Source organism: Ahaetulla prasina, chromosome 2, assembly GCF_028640845.1.
Source record: "Ahaetulla prasina isolate Xishuangbanna chromosome 2, ASM2864084v1, whole genome shotgun sequence".
NCBI classification, from domain to species: Eukaryota; Metazoa; Chordata; class Lepidosauria; order Squamata; family Colubridae; genus Ahaetulla; species Ahaetulla prasina.
The window spans coordinates 49,243,081-49,262,952 of NC_080540.1; the positions used below are offsets into that span (position 1 = coordinate 49,243,081).

General features: G+C 37.3%; 1 protein-coding gene across 1 annotated transcript in view; it reads left to right on the forward strand.

The window, feature by feature from the left end:
- The window catches only part of LOC131191126 (contactin-4-like), a 721,863-nt gene that overhangs the window by 682,998 nt on the left and 18,993 nt on the right, over positions 1-19,872 (forward strand). Inside the window, exons 13-15 of the mRNA XM_058168934.1 lie at positions 7,817-7,992; positions 11,994-12,114; positions 17,763-17,846. Of these exons, the coding sequence (XP_058024917.1) occupies positions 7,817-7,992; positions 11,994-12,114; positions 17,763-17,846 (381 nt within the window). The remainder of the gene's footprint in view (positions 1-7,816; positions 7,993-11,993; positions 12,115-17,762; positions 17,847-19,872) is intronic.

Sequence of the window (19,872 nt, forward strand, 5' to 3'; positions counted from 1 at the left end):
TGCTCAGAGAAACTGGGGTGGGGCGAGGGGATAAAACAGATTATACATCTAATAGAACAGAGTTGGAAGGAACAAGAATCTTTGACTGCCATTCATTCAGCAATAGCAGCAACTAAAATAATTTCTGGAACAAGAATAAATTACACTGCCAAACCTAAGACAATATGAAGGAGAAGAAGGAATGGATTTGTATTTTGAGAGTAATTTTGGCATTTAAATTATTATTTTTTTCAGTACAGCTGTGCTCAGAAACTCCCTCCTGGTTTGTGTCTTACTGCCTGAGCTATTTTGCATTGGTAGTTGATGAGATTCTACTAAGAAGTAGATTCTGAAATCTTGAAATATGCTTAATGCCATACAAAACGCCTAAACAAATTATCAAATTTTATAATTAAAGCAACATTTTTGACAATTCAGATTGGATATGTTTAACTGGTAATTGAACCATCATTATATGAAGACACCCCTACCTGCCAGCAGTGTGTGTGTGTTACGTGTGTGTGTGTGTTTTATACTATACTTTTCACTTGCTGCTGCAATAATGTCATTAAATAGAACTTTTCACTTCTTGAAGTCCTTGAAAAGAGATTAGTAAGCTTTCTCCTTGGGGGTGATTTGTAAATTGCTTTGCAGAGGGCTTAAGCTCATGATGAATATAGCTAGAAAAAGTTTCATCACAGTTGCATTTGGGTGTCGTTTTTTTATCAGATTTGTTTCAACCACTTACAGAATACAATATATCAAAGTATATCCCTGGTTTATTTTGTTTTTACAGAACATTATTGGTTTTAAATAATGATGCTTTTCCAGATAATGGGCATTTATGGATGTCAACTGGATGAGATGTTTCAAGGCTCATTCATATATATATTTTTTTAAAAAGGGAAGATTGGCAATATTTGCAAATATTATTGATTTTTTTTCTCTCCTTTGGAACCAAAGTCAATATAACCTTAGGGGATGCACAGATTGTGTTTAACGTATTTGCCTGATGAATAAACTTACCTATATGCAAAAACATAGCAATAAGTATATACATAAAGGTAAAGATTCCCCTTGCTCATATGTGTTAGTCATTCCCGACTCTAGGGGGTGGTGTTCATCTCTGTTTCTATTACCTTCCCACCAAAGATGGTCCTTATTTTTCTACTTGCATTTTTTACATGCTTTCGAACTGCTAGGTTGGCAGAAGCTGGGACAAATAACGGGAGCTCACCCCGTTACACGATACTAGGGATTCGAACTGCTGAACTGCTGACCTTTCGATCAACAAGCTCAGCATCTTAGCCACTGAGCCACCACATCCCAAGTATGGATGTATACATGTACATAAATACTTACACACATAGACACACTCAAAAACATACCCATCATTCTATTTCCTTTTGGGGAAGCAACAGAATGTCAAGTGTATAAAAATAATTAATTAAATAATTTAATTTAATAATTAAAAGATAGCAATATGGCAAGCGAAAAAAAGGAAAATAACTAATTTCAATCAATTCCATTCTACAGAGGACCAGTTTAGTCTAGTGGTTAAGGCATCAGGATAGAAAGTGGGAGACTGTGAGTTCAAGTCTTGCCTTAGTCGTGAAAGCCAGCTGGGTGACCTTGAGCCAGTTACTCTTTCTCTCAGCTCACCCACCTCACAGGGATTTGGGGAAAATAGGAGGAGGGGGATGTGTTGGATATGTTCAAATTCATACTTTAAAAAGAAAAGTTTCTTTTTAAATGAACATGATGTCAGCTTTGGAAGCCATAGTAGACCAGAGGCTTCCACGCTGCCACTTTCCCATATGTGGGAAAGTAGGAGATGGGATTTGGTAGAGGAGGCCATTAGACATAATAACATTCTTCCTGCCGGTCAAGGTCAGGCCGAGCCTGCATCTGGAGAAGAGTGGCCAGAGGGATGTCTTGAGATGGGATGGTTGGCGATTGGTGTTCGGCAGAGGGGTCAAGGGGGTGGTGTTTTTGGAGTTTGTCTTACTGAGGATAAACCTGGATCCCCAAATTCGGAGTTTATCCAGTTGTGCCAGTTTATCTATGGTAGTAAAAGAACTTTGAAAGATGTTTGCTTTGGATTCTTTTCTGGAGGAGGGGGTTTTCTGGAACGCTGACACATGGTTCATTTTGTTACCCAACTACTTAACATCATCAGTGCTAGAAGGAAATAGGATTTTCTATCAGTCAATATTCAGTGTCTTCCCCGTGAATGAAGGTGAATGTATGTGTCCCAGGATAATGTTGCAGGATTCAATCTGGGTCAGTCCCCGGGACACAAAGTTTGTCTTCTGATCTTCCCGAGCCCATCCTCAGGGAACTTCTCTATGTGCTGCAGGCTATTCTGTGTTGTGGTATTTATATGGTGGCTATTTGTATAGCTTTTTAGATGTAGCCAGCCATTTTTAGATGTAGATTGGGGTGTTGATGGCTGGCTACATCTAAATGCATCTAAATGCTGCATTAGATGAAGCCAGCCATCAACACTCCAATTTACATCTAAAAAGCTATATGTTGTGTCTATAACTATACACAACATCCACCATATAAATACCACACACATAACAGCCCAGAGCACAAAAAAAACTTCCCTGAGGATGGGTTACAGCATGAGACCAAAAGCTCAAAAGACAAAACTTCGGGTCCCAGGAACCAATCCAGATTGGATCCTGCAGTGTCTTCCCTTGTCAGAATTGGTAGGGTGCGTTTTTTTCTTTGTTAGTTCCGTGATTGAGCTGTTGTTTGCAGCTTTTTTGGTAGTTCTGTGGTTAGGGTATTGTTTACTGTTTTATTATTTGTCTGGGTGTTGATTATTGGTGAAGACATGTTGTGGTCTTTTTGTTTCCTTTCTTATTTTCTCTTTTGAATGGTATGTAAATGTTGTTTACCTCTATGTGTCTATTGATGGCTGATTTGCCTAAGTGCCAAATTTCCAGGATATTTTCTAGTGTTTTTCAATATAGCTTGGTCTACAATATTCACAATTTCCCAATTGAAACAATGGTTAGGTCTATTCATGTGTTGTGAAATTAGGGAGTTGTCATCACGTCTTCTAGCTGCTAGTAGATGTTTATGGATGCACTTTTCTAGCATACTGTAACAGCTGCTATGTAGAACAAGTAGGCAAAAGACTCAAGGATTCTGAAGTTCAACCCTAGGCTATGAATATTCTCCTATATTAATTCGACCTTCATTCATTGTCCCATATGACTAAGCCATCTCAGCATATTTTGGATGGATTTTTGCTGCGCTGTTAATTTATTTTTGTGTATTCCACATTTGTTCATCGCTTTCTTTCTTCTACAACATACACTTAAGTATCCTGGAATCATTACATTCTACTTCTTGTTATATTTTTCTTGACATATCCAGTTCCTATTTCCATGCAACAAATTGGGCAGAAGCACATATACAATAGAAACTATTCCCGTATTTCAATAAACATTCATTCCTCACAATGGATCATAGACTACTCACTACAAGCATTCCTTGTACATATCAGCAGAAAGCCATTAAACTACTTAGGAAATATCATCATTATTTTCTTACTTAAAGTTCAGAGCTGAACCACTTGCTAAGTATCTCATTTATTTTTATTTTCATGCATGCCTTGCTTTCGTATAGACTATTGCTGTATTCACAATCAGCCTTCAGTTGCATATTTGCTCAAATCCACACTTGCACATCATTTTTACTTTCTTTTCCCGGGTTCTCCTTGGCTACTTGCATTCATAGCATTCATTTCAATTCCACTCTTTGAAATATCACTATCATTCTCATTCAAATCAAATTACTATTTCTAGCATGCCCTAACTTCAGTTTCATTCCAAATCGTTCATCACTTTTATTTTTAATTCCATTCACTCTTTTGAAGCTAGCTTGTTTAGCACTTTTCATCCATTTCCCAAGCAATATTTTATTTCCCCCAAAATAGCTCCTCTCCCCTTTTTAATCTTCACACTTATTTTTTCCAGCTATCTTTTCTCCTACACATACACAATATACAGGATCTTTCTCTCATCTCCAGTTTTTGCAGCTATCATTCTTCTGTATGCATTTTTTTCTCATTCAAGCTTCTTGACTTCTTCACTCCACCAAAAAAACTGTTTTATATTTTGCATCAGCATAACTCCACATGCTTCTGACACAGTCTTGCATAATTATTTATACCCCATTTCACACTTCATCTAGTTCTTCTTTATAACACTTTTGTCCATTCAGTTGGGAGTTCAAATCTATGTTTAACACTTTTCCATAGAGGATTCCTGGATTAATTCTACTTCCAACCTAGTGTCTTTTACTTATTTTGGTACGTAATTTACTTAAATCTCTCAATATTTCATCATGCGTGCATTAGTAGACTTACGTTTAAACTACATATTCAAAACAGGTAGATTTTTTTCTAACTACCCAGTCACTAAAGTATTACCATTCTTATGTTTCCAAGTGGCCCTCTACTTTCTAATATCAATCCTACCCATCTTTTCATGCAATCTCTTTCTTCTGGATTTCATTCATTCAGAACATGGAACAGCTCATCCCTGATCATTCAATTAACACTGCTCACTGGAGCATAACATGTAACTATCACTTGCCTTTAGATGTCTATTTTCATATGCACTCAGAACAATGTAGATAGCTTTAATTTATACTTTTTAATATATCTTGCTGACATACCTATACTACCTGACATACAATTAAATGAAGTCTGAACCAAAGACTAACATAGTTAAGGATAAATGGAATCCATTTGAATTAGTGGGTCATTTTCTAATCAAATCTGAAGGATTTGAACATTCAATAAAAGAAAAAAAATTCAGACAATATTATCATAAACATGGGCATTGTATAGACATACATTTTTAAACTTACATTGTGGAAATACTGTATATAGTGTCGAAGACAAGAGAAGATGTAATATGTAAGCTTCAGCAAAGGTCAAAATTTGACAAAGTGATAGCTGGGCAAGACTAACCATTTACTGATGTAGGCTTTGTGAGAGAAAATGTGATTGAAACAGAGACAGATTTCTGGGATTGGGAGAAAAATTATATCATCTAGGCAGCAAGCTCTAGGGAATAAATCAAAACAAAAATGCAATCAAAACAAGGCAGTACCAATTTTTCAAAGACAGAATGGTTTCAATATTTTGCATGTAACAAATAATGAAAAGGGAAGAACATGCTTGTACTGTCAGAAAACCAGGGATAGAACATCCGAGTTAGAATTGTTGCAATCAGCAACGGAAATAAATAAATTGTCTTTTAGACACATTCTTGAATCTTAAACAATAAGACTGAGAGTGAGTGTAACTCAATAAAGGTGTTAGGGGAAAAAGCTTGCAATGCAGAAACAAACAATTAAAAATTTAAATGTATATAAGAATGTCAGAATTAGGTGTAAAAGCAGAAGAAGATACTGTATTTCCTTCCTCCGAAAAAAATAAAAACATGCAGCATTGTGTCCCAAAAAATAGGTTGAGTCAGAGTAAGGATAGTTTTCAACTTTTAATATATTAGAAATGCAAATGTTTAGAATAATTCACATAATTCCCATGGAAACATTGAGACAATTTTTTAATTCTGAGGAAGAGAAACAAATAGCATTTAGACTTATATACTGTTCCATAGTACTGAATGGTTTACAATGTCAGCATATTGTCCTCAAGAATCTGGGTCCTCATTTTACCAACCTTGGAGGGATGGAAGGCTGAGTTAACCTTGAGCCCCATCAGGAATGAACTCTAGTCTGTGGGCAAAGTTAGCCTGCAATACTCCATTCTAACCACTAGAATGGGCAGAATTCTTGGGGTCCCAAAAGGGTGCCAGATGGAATAACACAGACATTTCCCTTAATTAAGCAAGGTTAACTAGGAAAAAGTTAGAAATGTTTGAAAGGATAACAGCTGAAATTTGCCCTGTAACAATAATTGACCAACATCTGGATCAGCCATGTAGTGGAAAAGCTTTTAAACTAAATTGAATTCTCAGCTACTTCTCTTTTGGGTGTTCAGACTAAGTCATTTGAGTTTTTCCCAATTCATTAAATAAGTTTCTTACTCTGTCATATTTTATTAAACGTATATTACTAAATCATGTTATATAGCTAACTGTCGCTTTTTTGTGGTGCAGGTGAAACTGAGGATTTTTACATTTAATATGTTAGCTGTAAGTTATATCACGAAATATTTAAAGAGTTAGAATTCATCAGTATATTTGTCCTTGCATTTTCTTAAACTTGAATGAGGATGTTGATATTCAAGAATTCTTACTGACATCTTTCTTGTTTTCACTGCTCATTTATAAGTACCATAATTAAAACATATCAAATTGGTTAAAATTGGTTTGTAGTTCTGATTAAGAAGTAGCCTCTAAAGGGTTATCGATACAAGAAAGTCAGGTACAAAAAAAGTGTGATTTGAGAAAGGTGGGTGGGGACCCAGATGTTCCATTGCAAGTGTACCATGCTTTCCAGCTGTTGCTGGCAGGGTTGGAGAGATTTGTAGACTTATGAAATCAGTTACGTTGGACCAAAATTACAGAGAAGTCAGCTTAACGTAGAACTGTCATTTAGTAGCACAACAAGCCAGGGAGCACTTTCTCCCAACATTTCATTTAATTTATTAATAATTAATGAACAAATAGGGAAACTCTTGGAACTTTTTCATACTGCCACTTTAAGCTTCTTGAATTCTTTCCAAAATCCAGCTAGAAATAAAGCTGGCATAAGTACCTCATTTCTAGACTTCATCTTGTTCTGACAGAGTTCCCCAAACATGACAAACTCTCTAATGTGAACTCAAAAGATTCCTTTATTAGGAGTGCAGGCAGCCCCAGCAAAAAGTTTCTCTCACAGGCTAACAAGTCCGACCAGCCGGAAGATGAATAGTTGTCTGCCACACCTATTTATCTCCGCCCCCTGGCTTTTATCCCCAGATGGGTGGGGCCTCACTAGCAGCAGTGGCTCTTCCTTCCTCAGATTCAGCCCATGGCTTTCCGCTGCTCTCCTCTTCTCTGTCTTTCTGTGCAGCTGCATGTCAGGCATTGGACCCAGCTGTTCCTCCTTTTCTTCATCAACCACCTCAGACCTGGGGGCTGTTGACTCTCCATCTGTGGACTGATGGATTGCCTAGGCTCCGCCTCTGTCTCTCTCTCTCTCTCTCTCTGTCTCTGTCTCTCTGTCTGTCTGTCTGTCTCTCTCTCTCTCCCAGCTCCATTCCTTCTTCCCCCTTGGAGCTCCCAGGTTGCTCTGATACTGACCCTGACTCCCACACCTTCTCCGATTTGGCTGCTGGAGGGGCAATCAGCCAATAGGCCACAACACATCTCCTCTTCCTCATTGAACTATAAATGTTACATTCTTGCTCTTTAACATGATATCATTATGATTATGATTCTAATACCAGAAGTAGTGAAATGTTACTTCTGTCCTCCAGATTCCTAACCTGGGTATTCCTTATTGTATGGAAAATGCAACAATGAAATCATTTCTGAAAATCTTCAAGATTTTTTAAATTTTATTTTAAATACTCGCATGCAAATATGCAAATACATTACAGCAGAGCGAAACAACTTGATAGTGGTATCTACCATCTAACATGGAAAAACATGCTTACATTTCTCTGCTATAATTACTAAAAATACTATGATTGTCCACGTTGTTAAAGTTTAAGTCAATAAAAATGTATGTGTTAAAGGCAACTGCATTAAATTGGCTTTTAAAAATTATGCTGACCAAATATCATGCAAGTATTTTTTCAGACTTTTAAACTATACTTTTAAAAATCTGATCATTTATTCTTTGATATTATTTATAGATCCAACACGATTTGTGGTGGCACCTACCAGCATGGATGTCACTGCTGGTGAAAGTATTCTTCTGCCTTGCCAAGTATCTCATGACCATCCACTAGACATTGTCTTTACTTGGTCATTTAATGGACGTCTGATAGACTTTGAAAAAGATGGAGATCACTTTGAAAGAGTTGGAGGGGTAAATATTATTAGTAGTAATTGTTGCAGACTTCATGAGTGATCAGTAATAAAGTTTGATGATCTGTTTATAGAAACAGAGACCATTTGTACTGTCTGTCTATTTAGTTGTTAACCCTAAGTCTGTTCACACTTATGTTCTCAAATCATAGCAGTTTATAACTTCAGCAATAAAATATTTGACTTATCTAAATTCTATATTACCATGTTAGCTTCTTGATCACATGATCCAAATACTTTTGTTGTTGTTGAATACTCTGCTTTCCAAAAGTAGCAGACCATTAGCAAAATATAGTAAATGTAAAACTATGCATTCAGGAAGAATCAAATGGGTAGTTATTCCTTCAGTATTTGTCAACATTGTCAATAAAATTAATTGCCATTTTATTTAAAAAAATATTACTGCAAACAACAACTGAAATCTCAGAGAGAAACTGCCTATTTCTTTTTATTTATTTATTTATTTATTTATTTATTTATTTATTTATTTTATCACATTTATATACCGCCCTATCTCCCTAGGGACTCAGGGCGGTTCACAGGCAAATAGAATAGAATAGAATAGAATAGAATAGAATAGAATAGAATAGAATAGAATAGAATAGAATAGAATAGAATAGAATAGAATTTTTTATTGGCCAAGTGTGATTGGACACACAAGGAATTTGTCTTGGTGCATATGCTCTCAGTGTACATAAAAGAAAAGATACGTTCATCAAGGTAAATAAAAAGTACATATAAATACAGACTAAAATAACAGTTAAAAAACTTATTCTACATGGCCGAATTATGGAACACGATCATATTAAAAGCAACTGTGTTCTCTTCGCTGATGATGTTGGACTATTCAACACCACAGACAATGCAACTACCCTTCAAAAAGACCTTAACTATGTGTCAGATAGGTCTAACAAGAGGTAACTTCAAATCTCAACCAACAAATGCTCTGTCTTGCACATTGGCAAATCAAAACATAAAATACAAATTAGATGGACATGACCTTATAGATGACCCTCACTCTGGCAAGGACCTTGGAGTAGTCATGTCTAAAGATCTAAGTGCCAGAGTCCACTATAACAACATTGCCAAAAAGGCACTAAGAGTTGTTAGCCTAATCTTGCGTAGCTTCTTCTCCTGGTAATATTGTACTACTAACTAGAGCATACAAAACATTTGCTAGACCAATCCTTGAATACAGCTCATATGTCTGGAATCCGCACTGCATTTCGGACATAAATACAATCGAGAGAGTCCAGAGATATTTCACAAGAAGAGTCCTCCACTCCTCTGCTCACAATAAATATCTTATGGCACCAGACTCCAAATTTTGGGCTTAGACAACTTAGAACTACGCAGACTTCAATCTGACCTAAGTATAGTACATACAATTAATTACCACAATGTCAATGACTACTTCAGCTTCAATCACAACAATACACGAGCAAATAATAGATACAAACTCATGGTAAACTGCTCCAAACTTGATTGCAGAAAATATGACTTCAGTAACAGAGTGGTCAATGCCTGGAATGCACTACCAGACTGTAGTTTCTTCCCCAAACCCCCAAAACTTTAAGCTTAAACTGTCTACTGTTGACCTCACCCCATTCCTAGGAGGTCTGTAAGGGGCGTGCATAAGTGCACTCGCGTGCCTACCGTCCCTGTCCTAATATTCCTTTTTTACTTACTCTTTTCATGTATCCAAATTATGTTTATACTTTTACCTGTTATCTTATATATGATTGACAAATAAATAAATAAATAAAATCTTAATATATAGGACAATTCCACCAAAATGTAAAATGAGAGACAAAGCTGTTCTTTGAACAGAAAGTCAGAGCAGAAAACTGTACCTAAAGCTAGTTGCCACTATGCAGGAATGTTCCGCTCTGCAGAATGTATCCTGCTCCCTCCTTGACTTTAGAGCAGAGTTTTCAAACTGTGTTCCAAAGCACCTTAAGGTTTTGCAAGATCTGGATGGAATTCCATGGGAGATGACAGAAGAGATAGAGACAGAGAGACAGAGAGAGAATGAGTGTGTTTGAGGGGCATCATAGCAGTTTCTTTGCAGTACAACAGAACCATTGGGAAACGTCAGCTGACATTCAGAAGCATCTGTACCCTCCCTCAGGGATGTTTTAGGAGACCCTCATGATGTGTGACTCTCAAAGGCAAGCAGCAGGGGTTCTGGGATATTTATGTGAAAACAATTCATGCATTCATCACGAAATCTCCAGAACTATAAAGCCTACAAACTTGAAATTTGCCACATATGTTCCTCTTGGCTTCTGGGTGCTCAGTAAGAAAGGATTTTTCAAAATGACCATCAGAGCATTAGTATTTCCTATATTATTATAACATGCTCTGAGGAGTTGTTCTCCCCCTCCCCACCTGAAAATAAATCTGTTCCAAATGCAAAAGACAAGCAGGGGACTGGAGTTTCACTTTCAGTTTTACTTATAGCAAGCAGCTTTACTACAGAACAGTTGAATTAAGCCACGCCCAGCCTCCTTCCTGTCTCCTTCTTGCTCACACAAACAGCAAATACTGTTTGAGTTTCCAAACACCCCTTAACTCTCTCACACACTGACAGGATGCTAGCCAGATGAATACCAATGGATGCTGCGGGCTGGGACATTCTACTCCCCTTCCCCCTCTGTTCCAACTGCCAGTTGCATTATATTAGCACACTCTGATGCTGCTGAGTTACACATTCTACATTAAGTTTCAGGCTGCAAATGTCAATTTATCAAGCCTGAGCACATATCCCTTTCAGGAAAGCAGCAATTTCAAACACACACACACAAAAGTTCTCTCTCTATGGAGGGGGCATTTCAAGCATTCTTTATGATAAGACATATACATATGTTAAATAAATAATGTATAGAATAGCCATTATAAAAAAGGTGGAAAAGTCAGAACTTTTTATTAGTTCATGCAAAAAGCTCAAATATTGAGAAAGAATATAATGCTAATCAATATCATTTTAGATCAGATAGAAATATTTTGCTGTCTTCTAAATTAACCCAAGTTCATTACTGAACTCAATGGTAGTTCATTATATGCCAAATTATATGCCAAATGTATGCATGCCAAATGTATCTCATATATATCTATATCTATATATATATATATATCTATATCTATATATATATCTATATCTATATATATATCTATCTATCTATCTATCTATCTATCTATCTATCTATCTATCTATCTATCTATATATATATATATATATATATATATATATATATGTTTTTTAACCAAAGATATCTACACACACACACACACACACACACACACATATATAAACTAATCCCTCTTTCTTTGAGTTCAAACATAACAAGGAATTCCAGGTACTATTGCATGGAGACAGTCAAAAGTTTGCACAAGTACACAAAATATTTCTAATGCTGCACAACCAACAGAATTGAATCCATACAATTGCTAATTGGTTACAGATATTTTGCACTTCAAAAAAAATTATATTGTTCCATGCCAAGTAATGCAAAAGCTTCTAGATTGTAGTCCTTGTGACCTAATACAAATATGTGGTCCCTTTAAATCATGGCTGTGCCACAAGGCTCTGGAAACTACTGTAGATGTCTCATCTTTGGGTTGACCTAATAGATGAAGATATGCAGAAAACAGATGTCCAAATACCAGTGAAGGTTGTAAACTAGACATTTAGGTAGAACATTAAAAAAACTTAACCCTTTTTTGCATATCGCGTTTATGGTAAGCTGCTTGACCGACCTGAAATTCTCTTGTCCTTTGCAAGGAGCCATACTTTGCTGTTCACACATTTCACATTATTTATTTTAATTGATTTAATTTTGATTTGTAGACCACCACATCCTCCAGATAGTTTAAATAAGTCATGCCTTGCATTTCCATTAGTTGATGTAAAAGTAATCCATTAGCCAAGTGGCCATCATATGATAATGCTACTTAGAGCGCTTTATAAAGTAGTTGTAACATTTTTCCCTACTTTATCAGCAGGATTCAGCTGGTGATTTGATGATCAGAAGCATCCAGCTGAATCATGCTGGAAAATACGTCTGCATGGTGCAAACAAGCGTGGACAAACTATCAGCTGCTGCAGACCTGATTGTAAGAGGTATTTGAATTTTGTTTGCTGTTGTTGTTGTTGTTGCAAAACTACTTCAAATAATACCGTAAAGCACAGCTCAAAAAAAATTTTTTTGTTCCTTCAACAAGTAATCCAACCAAAAACACCACAGTTTGCCTGTGCAAGTACAAGAGAGAAATGTTTAACATATGCAAATCATTATTATAGTTAGGTAAAGAACTAAAATATTGCTCAAGGCACGAAGTGTCTCCATTTTGATATGTGTGTATGTATGTTGTTTTATTTGTGGGTTTTTTTAATGGCATGCATCATATGTATGAGGTTGACTGCAAGCTGGGAAGGAAACGGCATGCATGCTTCAGTTGCTTTGGCAGTGATCATTTGCCTGTAGCCTTTTTGCCCTCTCTTTTATTCTTTCCATATCACGCTCTCCACATCAGACTTCTGGTGACCTCCTGACCACGTTACTGTGACCAAGTACCAAGTAGTGCAGTCACATTACTGTGGGAGAGGAACTCTGCTCTGCTTTTCTCCACCTTTTAAGCATTGCTTGGTAAATATACTGCTACTACAAAATGCAAATGACGGCGCTTAAAAAAAAATATCAGTGTGACCCCAAGTCGCTGACCTCAGCACCCTATGTTGGCTACATCGGTTATGCAGTCACCTCAGGGCAAACCCTGACTATTGTGCTGGATTCCTGCAGGTAGTTTAGTTTGCTTATTTGACTGATATAGTCAAGAGGCAACATTAGTCAGAGAGAGATTTATAAAAGCTAAAAGCTATACATTAATCTGGTGGCAATTTATTATTGTCCCGGTGGAAGGTTAATGTGGCTTGAATATTTGGGGGAAAGCTGTAACAAGTAAAGAGTATTTGTTCTTAGAATCTAATTTTCCTGATTGCCATTTCTCTCAAATGCCTCATTTTCTGGATAGTCTGATCTCACAGTATCAAACGTCCATGTAGGGGGCAAGTAGCAAAATATATATCACAACACTGCAATGCAAAATCTGCCCCCCTCGCCTGCATGAGACACTGCAATGCGAGGATGAAGGGGCAGAGCTCATGTGATATTATAATACGCAATCCATCCTTTTAGCATCATTGTGCTTAGGCACTGCTGCCCATTTGTCAGTTATGTAAACATTGCGTATTGTCTTTTGATCACGTAAAAACATTGTAATAAAGAAATTAAACCCTGTCGGTTGCAGCAAAAAACCAAAACTGAATAATGCAGGTAGTCCTTTACTTACAACCACGGTTGGGACTGGTTAGGCAGTGTAGTCATTAAGTGAGGCACCATATGAATGCGCCTAATTTTGCAACCTTTTTTTGTCAGTCATGTTAGATACCACATGACCACGATTTACAACCATTCCTTGATGGAGGTATCTTTTCTTTTATGTACACTAAGAGCATATGCACCAAGACAAATTCCTTATGTGTCCAATCACACTTGGCCAATAAAAAATTCCATTCCATTCCATTCCATTCCATTCTATTCTATTCTATTCTATTCTATTTTGGCTTCCCTATTGATTTGCTTGTCAAAAGCTGGCTGGGAAAGTTACAGATAATGATCATGTGACTGCAGGATGCTGCAATTGTGGTATATAGCTGGTTGCCAAGTACCTGGATTGTCACAATCAATGGATGCTGCCATAGTCATAAATGTGAGGATGAGACATAAGTCCCTTTTTTCAGCACGTCATGATTTCAACTTGTAACTAAACAAATGGTCATAAGTTGACAACTATATGTAGAAGAGGGGAAAAATCAAATCATTGAATCAATACATTGATTCTAACTGTAGTCCAAAGATTTATATAAAAAGCCATATTTTTCATTTCTCAGGGACTGGTTTATTGAGGAACCATCTATTTAAGGAAGAATTGACATACACGAGGTTACATCCATTAAACCAGGGGTGGGGAACCTTTTATGACTTGTGGACGTCAACTTCCAGAATTCTTGAGCCAGCCCAGGAATTCTGGGAGTTGTAGTCCACAAGTCATAAAGGGGCCATCGTTCCACACCTCTGCATTAAACAGTGTCATCTGATGGAATCTAGTGTTTTTCTTTACGTACTTCAGTACCCATCCATTGGAAGAATATATCTCAGAGTTTTGTTTGATCCTTACCCTGATCTCTTTTAAAAGATTCCTTAAAATCTAACTGTTCCTCAGAACATGTGGGAGTTCTTGTATATTATATGACTTTTAAAAAAAGATTAGTATGTGTGGTTTTGTTTTTCCTGATGCCTGTTATTCTTTTGTCTGTATTTTTAAACTTTTAGTACTATAGCTTGTCTAGATTCAGGTAGCCCTAAAAATTTAAGCAATGAAATGAAACAAAGCAATCAACTGAACCGCTTTTAGAAGAGTATTATATTGTTAGGGGTGACCCTATTGAGAAGCCATCTTTTGTAATCCCATCCACAATATTTGAAACAACAAATAATGGAGAATCCATTGCTGATTGCACACTACAGTTCTCCTCATATGGAAAGAGACAGTTCCTAAGTACAAGTAGTCCTTGACTTATGAACATTTGTTCAGTGAGACCATTCGAAGTTATTGTAGTGCTGAACAAAGGGATTTATGACTAGTTCCCAAAGTTATGGCCGTTGTAGTGCCCCCGTGGTCACATGATCAAAATCCAGGCATTTGGCAGCCAACCCAGATTTACAATCACAGAGGTGCTTCAACTCTACCTATTTAACACAAATCTATGTCATTTTTGCCCCCTCATTCCATGCCCTCCCTGACCTTTGCCATCTTTTTGCTCTCATTGCTCACCAAGCGTGCCTAGCCTGGCCTCTTCACGAGGCAGCTACTGGCTGTACACAACTTTCTTTCCCAGGTTGCTCATGGTAGTTTCTTCAAGAGATCTGGGAAAGATGGCTTACAAGGTCAGCAGCTGAATTGCAAAGGGCAGGGCAGGCTCACCTCATCAGCAGTGGAAGCAAGATGATAACAGTCAGCTGTGGCAGCAGAGCAGGGATAGTAGAGGCCTGAGTGCAGCGTGAAGAGGAAGGACAGCTGCAGGCTGGGACTTGGTTGGCGTGGCTGCAGCTTTGTGTTGCACTGCTGGTCAAGTTCTGGCTGGGTTTCATGCTGCAAAGGGCTTTGCACTGCACTGTGGCACAGGAGCTTTTTGCAACCCCAAAGCCATGGTGTGCCGAGAAGCTCCTTTCTGTTGCATTTCTGGGGCAGCTCTGCATTTCCAGAGATGGTTGCAGCTTTTCACACTATGTTACAGCTCAGGGACTTCTTTCATCCCCAGAGCTGCAGCATGCCAAGAAGCTCCTGAGTGGGAGTGTGGCAAGCACCTCCAGAGCTGCATGATTCTGAGCTACCTTGTCGCCTTGGAAGGTAGGAGGTAGGGTGACCAAAAGGGAAGAGATGGGGAGAAAGATAAGCAGGTGGGGGAGAATTTGAGGCAGCTCCTTACCTTGAGACTTGAGGAACATAGACCAAAATGGCTTGGATTGGGGTGAGTCCTCCAGTAACAGTATTTAATATTGCCAATGGGAAGTGCCAGGATTGCGGTTGCTAAGGTAGGTGGTGAGGTGACATCTGACCTTATGACTGCATCACTCAGCAATGGAAAGTCTGGTTTCAGTCGTGGTTGTGAGTTCAGGATTACCTGCATGAGACTCCAGGTAATGTTTTGTATCTCCTCGATATAATATATACAGGAACAAAGCTAGTCTAGGTTTTGTCAACATAGAAATGTGGGCCTGCTGTATGCAGCTGTTGAATAAAATCATTGATTCTTATTAAGTGCAATAAATCAGGAGTCTCCAACCTTGGCAACTTTAAGACTTGTGGACTTCAACTTCCAGAACCAGCAAAGCTGACTGAGGAATTCTGGGAGTTGAAGTCCACAAGTCTTAAAGTTGCCAAGGTTGGAGACCCCTGCAATAAATAACTCTGTAGCAAGCAGATGAATACCCTGATCAGATTTTTATTCACATTTATTTTGTAATGGCAGCTAATCCTGTATAATGCTTCTGCTTTAATTCAGTGTATTTCTTTTATTTATTTTTCCCTTGAAAAGCAGAATGGAAGACTTCCTAGTCTAGTCTAGCTATTCTAGAGTAGCTGGGAGGTGGGAGAATGGAGGACATGTTCATTGTCCATTTAAAAAGGCAGCTGCAGTTTATCAGCTGTTCCCCCTTGGAATTAAGATATATTGTAGCTTTAATAAAGGCCTGCGCCACTTCATGAGAAGAAAGTTCAATGAACAGTTTAAATACTCAGAAATTAGGCTGCTAAATATTTAAAATCTGTAATACTTGAAGTTCTTAAGTATATGCATCATTTTGGAGGAAATAATCTTACATTTTATTAGGAGTCTTTTAGAAGAAAATACATTACAGAGGTCCGCGAATATAGTGAATTACTTTTCTTTCTTTCTTTTTGCATCTGGAGTTGTAGGGATTTTTTTTTAGTGCTCCATTTTCTAGCCACACTGCACCATCTAGTGGATAAAAGGAAACACCAGCCAAACTTTCCTTTCAGTTACTGATGTTTATTCATGATGAAAAACATACATTTGCTTAATCAATCAAATGAATTAGAGCCTAACTTAGTCTAAAACTCCCTTGTCATTGTAACTGACATTTCATTTAAGTGTACAAATTTACTTGCACCATCATATTTGGCAAAATAAGCTGGCAAATGATTAAAAAACAAAGGACTAGGGAGAAATTTCTTAACAAGAGAACAATTAACCAATGGAATGGCTTGCCTTCAGAAGTTGTGGATACACCATCACTTAAGAAGATACTGGACAGCCACTTGTCTGGAATGGTATAGGGTTTCTTGCTTGAGCAGAGAGTTGGACTAGAAGACCTCCAAGGTCCCTTCTAACTCTGTTATTCTGTTAAAGCACTCTGTAGCACCTTACTAAAAGTTAAGTTCTTTAGTTAAGTAAAGGCTTTCTATTAATGTCAAATCAGTTTGTTTGTTTTTTAAATTACAGTCTTTGGCACAAATCCCATTTAACTGTATTTTTACATTTTACATTTGATGTGTTACTATGAAATCTACTCTTGGAAAGACTATGCTAGGTGCTTCATTCACACTATTCATTCTCACAGCTGGTAAATCTTCTTTAAGCAGCCATTTTTAAAAGCATCAGGATGAAAGATATAAGATTATCAGCCACAATATACTATACACACAGCTCTAATGATCAATAGAGAAAACTCTTACAGAAAAAAGTATCATCATGATGAAAGCTTACTATGATAATAATTTGGTGTGTGCTTACTTAAAGAGTCAGCCCCACTAAATTCAAAGGGTTTATTTTTGAGTAAGTGCAGCCTAAGGTGACATTAGAACATTTCATAAAGTTATTACTGAAATTAAATAATATGTCTTTGCAAGTCCAACACATATATTTAACAAACTAAAATTGCATGCTTGTCAATAATTGATTTATGGAATATGTATGTACAGTTCAAGCTGTATTGTTAAGACTTATTTAATACTGTATGTCAAAGTTCCTGACAGTATAGCCTGTAGTATCAAATAAATAAATAAAAATTTCAATGTTAAATCTACTTTATTTTTAAAGCTTCATTTACAATATCATTTTGAAAAGAGCAGCTAAAATTGTGACTTCAACTCTCAGTCATCACTATGATTTCACCCTTAAAACAGAGATTTCCCATCTATTTCCTGAGGAATGGAAGACCTCCAGAATGTGGGATATGGGGAAAAGGAATGTAAAAAAACAAAAACAAGGTACCAAATAGAGGGGAATGGGATGAAGCCTCCATGGGCACCTAAGTACAATTATTGGGCTAATAATTCTTCAGGGGTATGGTTTGGTGTAACCAATATGATTCCCAGCTATGTTGTTGTACGGAGGGCAATTGGCAAACAAACAATAAGAGGTAGAGAGAATGAGAAGTTGTTATTACTTCTCATATGCTGATCCTCAGTCAGGAATTTTTTTCCCTAATAAAGTCAGTAATAAATTCAGAAACTGAGTTTGTTTTGTTTTGTTTTGTTTACATTTATACCCCGCCCTTCTCCGAAGACTCAGGGCGGCTTACAGTGTATAAGGCAATAGTCTCATTCTATTTGTATATTTTTACAAAGTCAACTTATTGCCCCCCCAACAATCTGGGTCCTCATTTTACCTACCTTATAAAGGATGGAAGGCTGAGTCAACCTTGGGCCGGGCTCGAACCTGCAATAATTGCAGGCTTCGGTGTTCTTAATAACAGGCTATTACCAGCCTGAGCTATCCGGCCCCTTATTATTGAGTAATAAACTCAAAAAGGCATTCTATTGGATTTTGGTGAATATGTGAAATGAGAATATTCCAGATCTGGGGAAATCCTCAGTGAATAGATTTCTCTGCCCTCACTGCTCAGATTTGCTCTAATCATATGGCCAGTTGGGCAACAGTCCATCTCCTAGTAAAAAGCATTGTGCTACAGGTCAGCACTGAGGGGGCACAATAGCTCAGTGGTTAAAGATGCTGAGCTTGTCAGCTGTAAAGTTGACAGCCCAGGTTCAAGACCCAAACTCCGTGCAACGGGTGAGTTCCCGTTACTTGTCCCAGCTCCTTCCTAACCTAGCAGTTAGAAAGCATGAAAATGCAAGTAGATACATTGATACTATTTTGGTGGGAAGGTAATAGTGTTCCATGCACCTTTGGATTATAGCCATGCAGGCCACATGAACATGGAAATTGTCTTTGGACAACACTGGCTCCCTCGGCCACGAAATGGAGATGAGCATCATGCCCTAGAGCCGGACGCAACTAACAGGGAAATCTTTTTACAGGTCAGCAGAAGGTTCCCAGGTCAGACAAGACAGTATCCACATCACAGTTTTCACGAAAAAAAAACCCCCAAACAAATCAGATTTATGAAATAACTCATGAAATCATTTTGCCTCCTCCCAGATATTAACCATTTCTAAGCTCACTGCCATATTGCACAAAGAGGTAATGTAAAGATGTCATTGAAACTCTGCATTTCTAAGAAGACAGGCAAAGATTACACCAGATAAGTGTTTCAGGCTAAGGCACACTTATCTGAAAAGATAAACCACTGAGCCTTTAGGGCTTACTTCCCTATGAGTATGAATAAGATTATATTGAAAGTCTGTAGCATTCTTACTGATAACATTCTATGTTCAGATTAGAAAGATTTTAGGAATTTAAACATTTTGTATTTTTCACCATTGCAAATGTTCTTTTTTTCATTTTTTTTCCCATTTTTAATAAACCCTTTTTAAAAACTGAGCTACTGTATAAGAAAAGATTTTCTGAGTCCTTTTACATGGGCAAAAATAATAATAATTGTGTCTCTTGTGCTAAAGAACACATATCTCTGCTAAAAAATAACTTTAGTCACTATATTTAAAGTTTATCTATGTCAAAATAAACTTAGCATCCAAAGAAAATTTTATAACAGAAGTTTTCCTTTAGTGCCAAGAATTTCAATTGATCCAAATCAAAACGGTAATGCCCAAAATATCCCAAACATTTCAAGTTTGTTATAGTTTACATCACCATCATGGGTGCCGAAAACTCTGCAGAAGTAGGCAGTGTAGAATGGATCAAACACTGAAATTGTTGGGCTACTTTAGACAATATATTTTGCATCTGGTTCTCCCGCAGTTCCTTCTACAAAGAACAGAACAGATTTTTATAATACCATGTTTTTTTTTCTTAGAATTGAACAGGAAAGTCTTGCAACTCTTCATCTTAAATGTGGACTACTTCTGCAGACTATTATTTGCTATGTATATC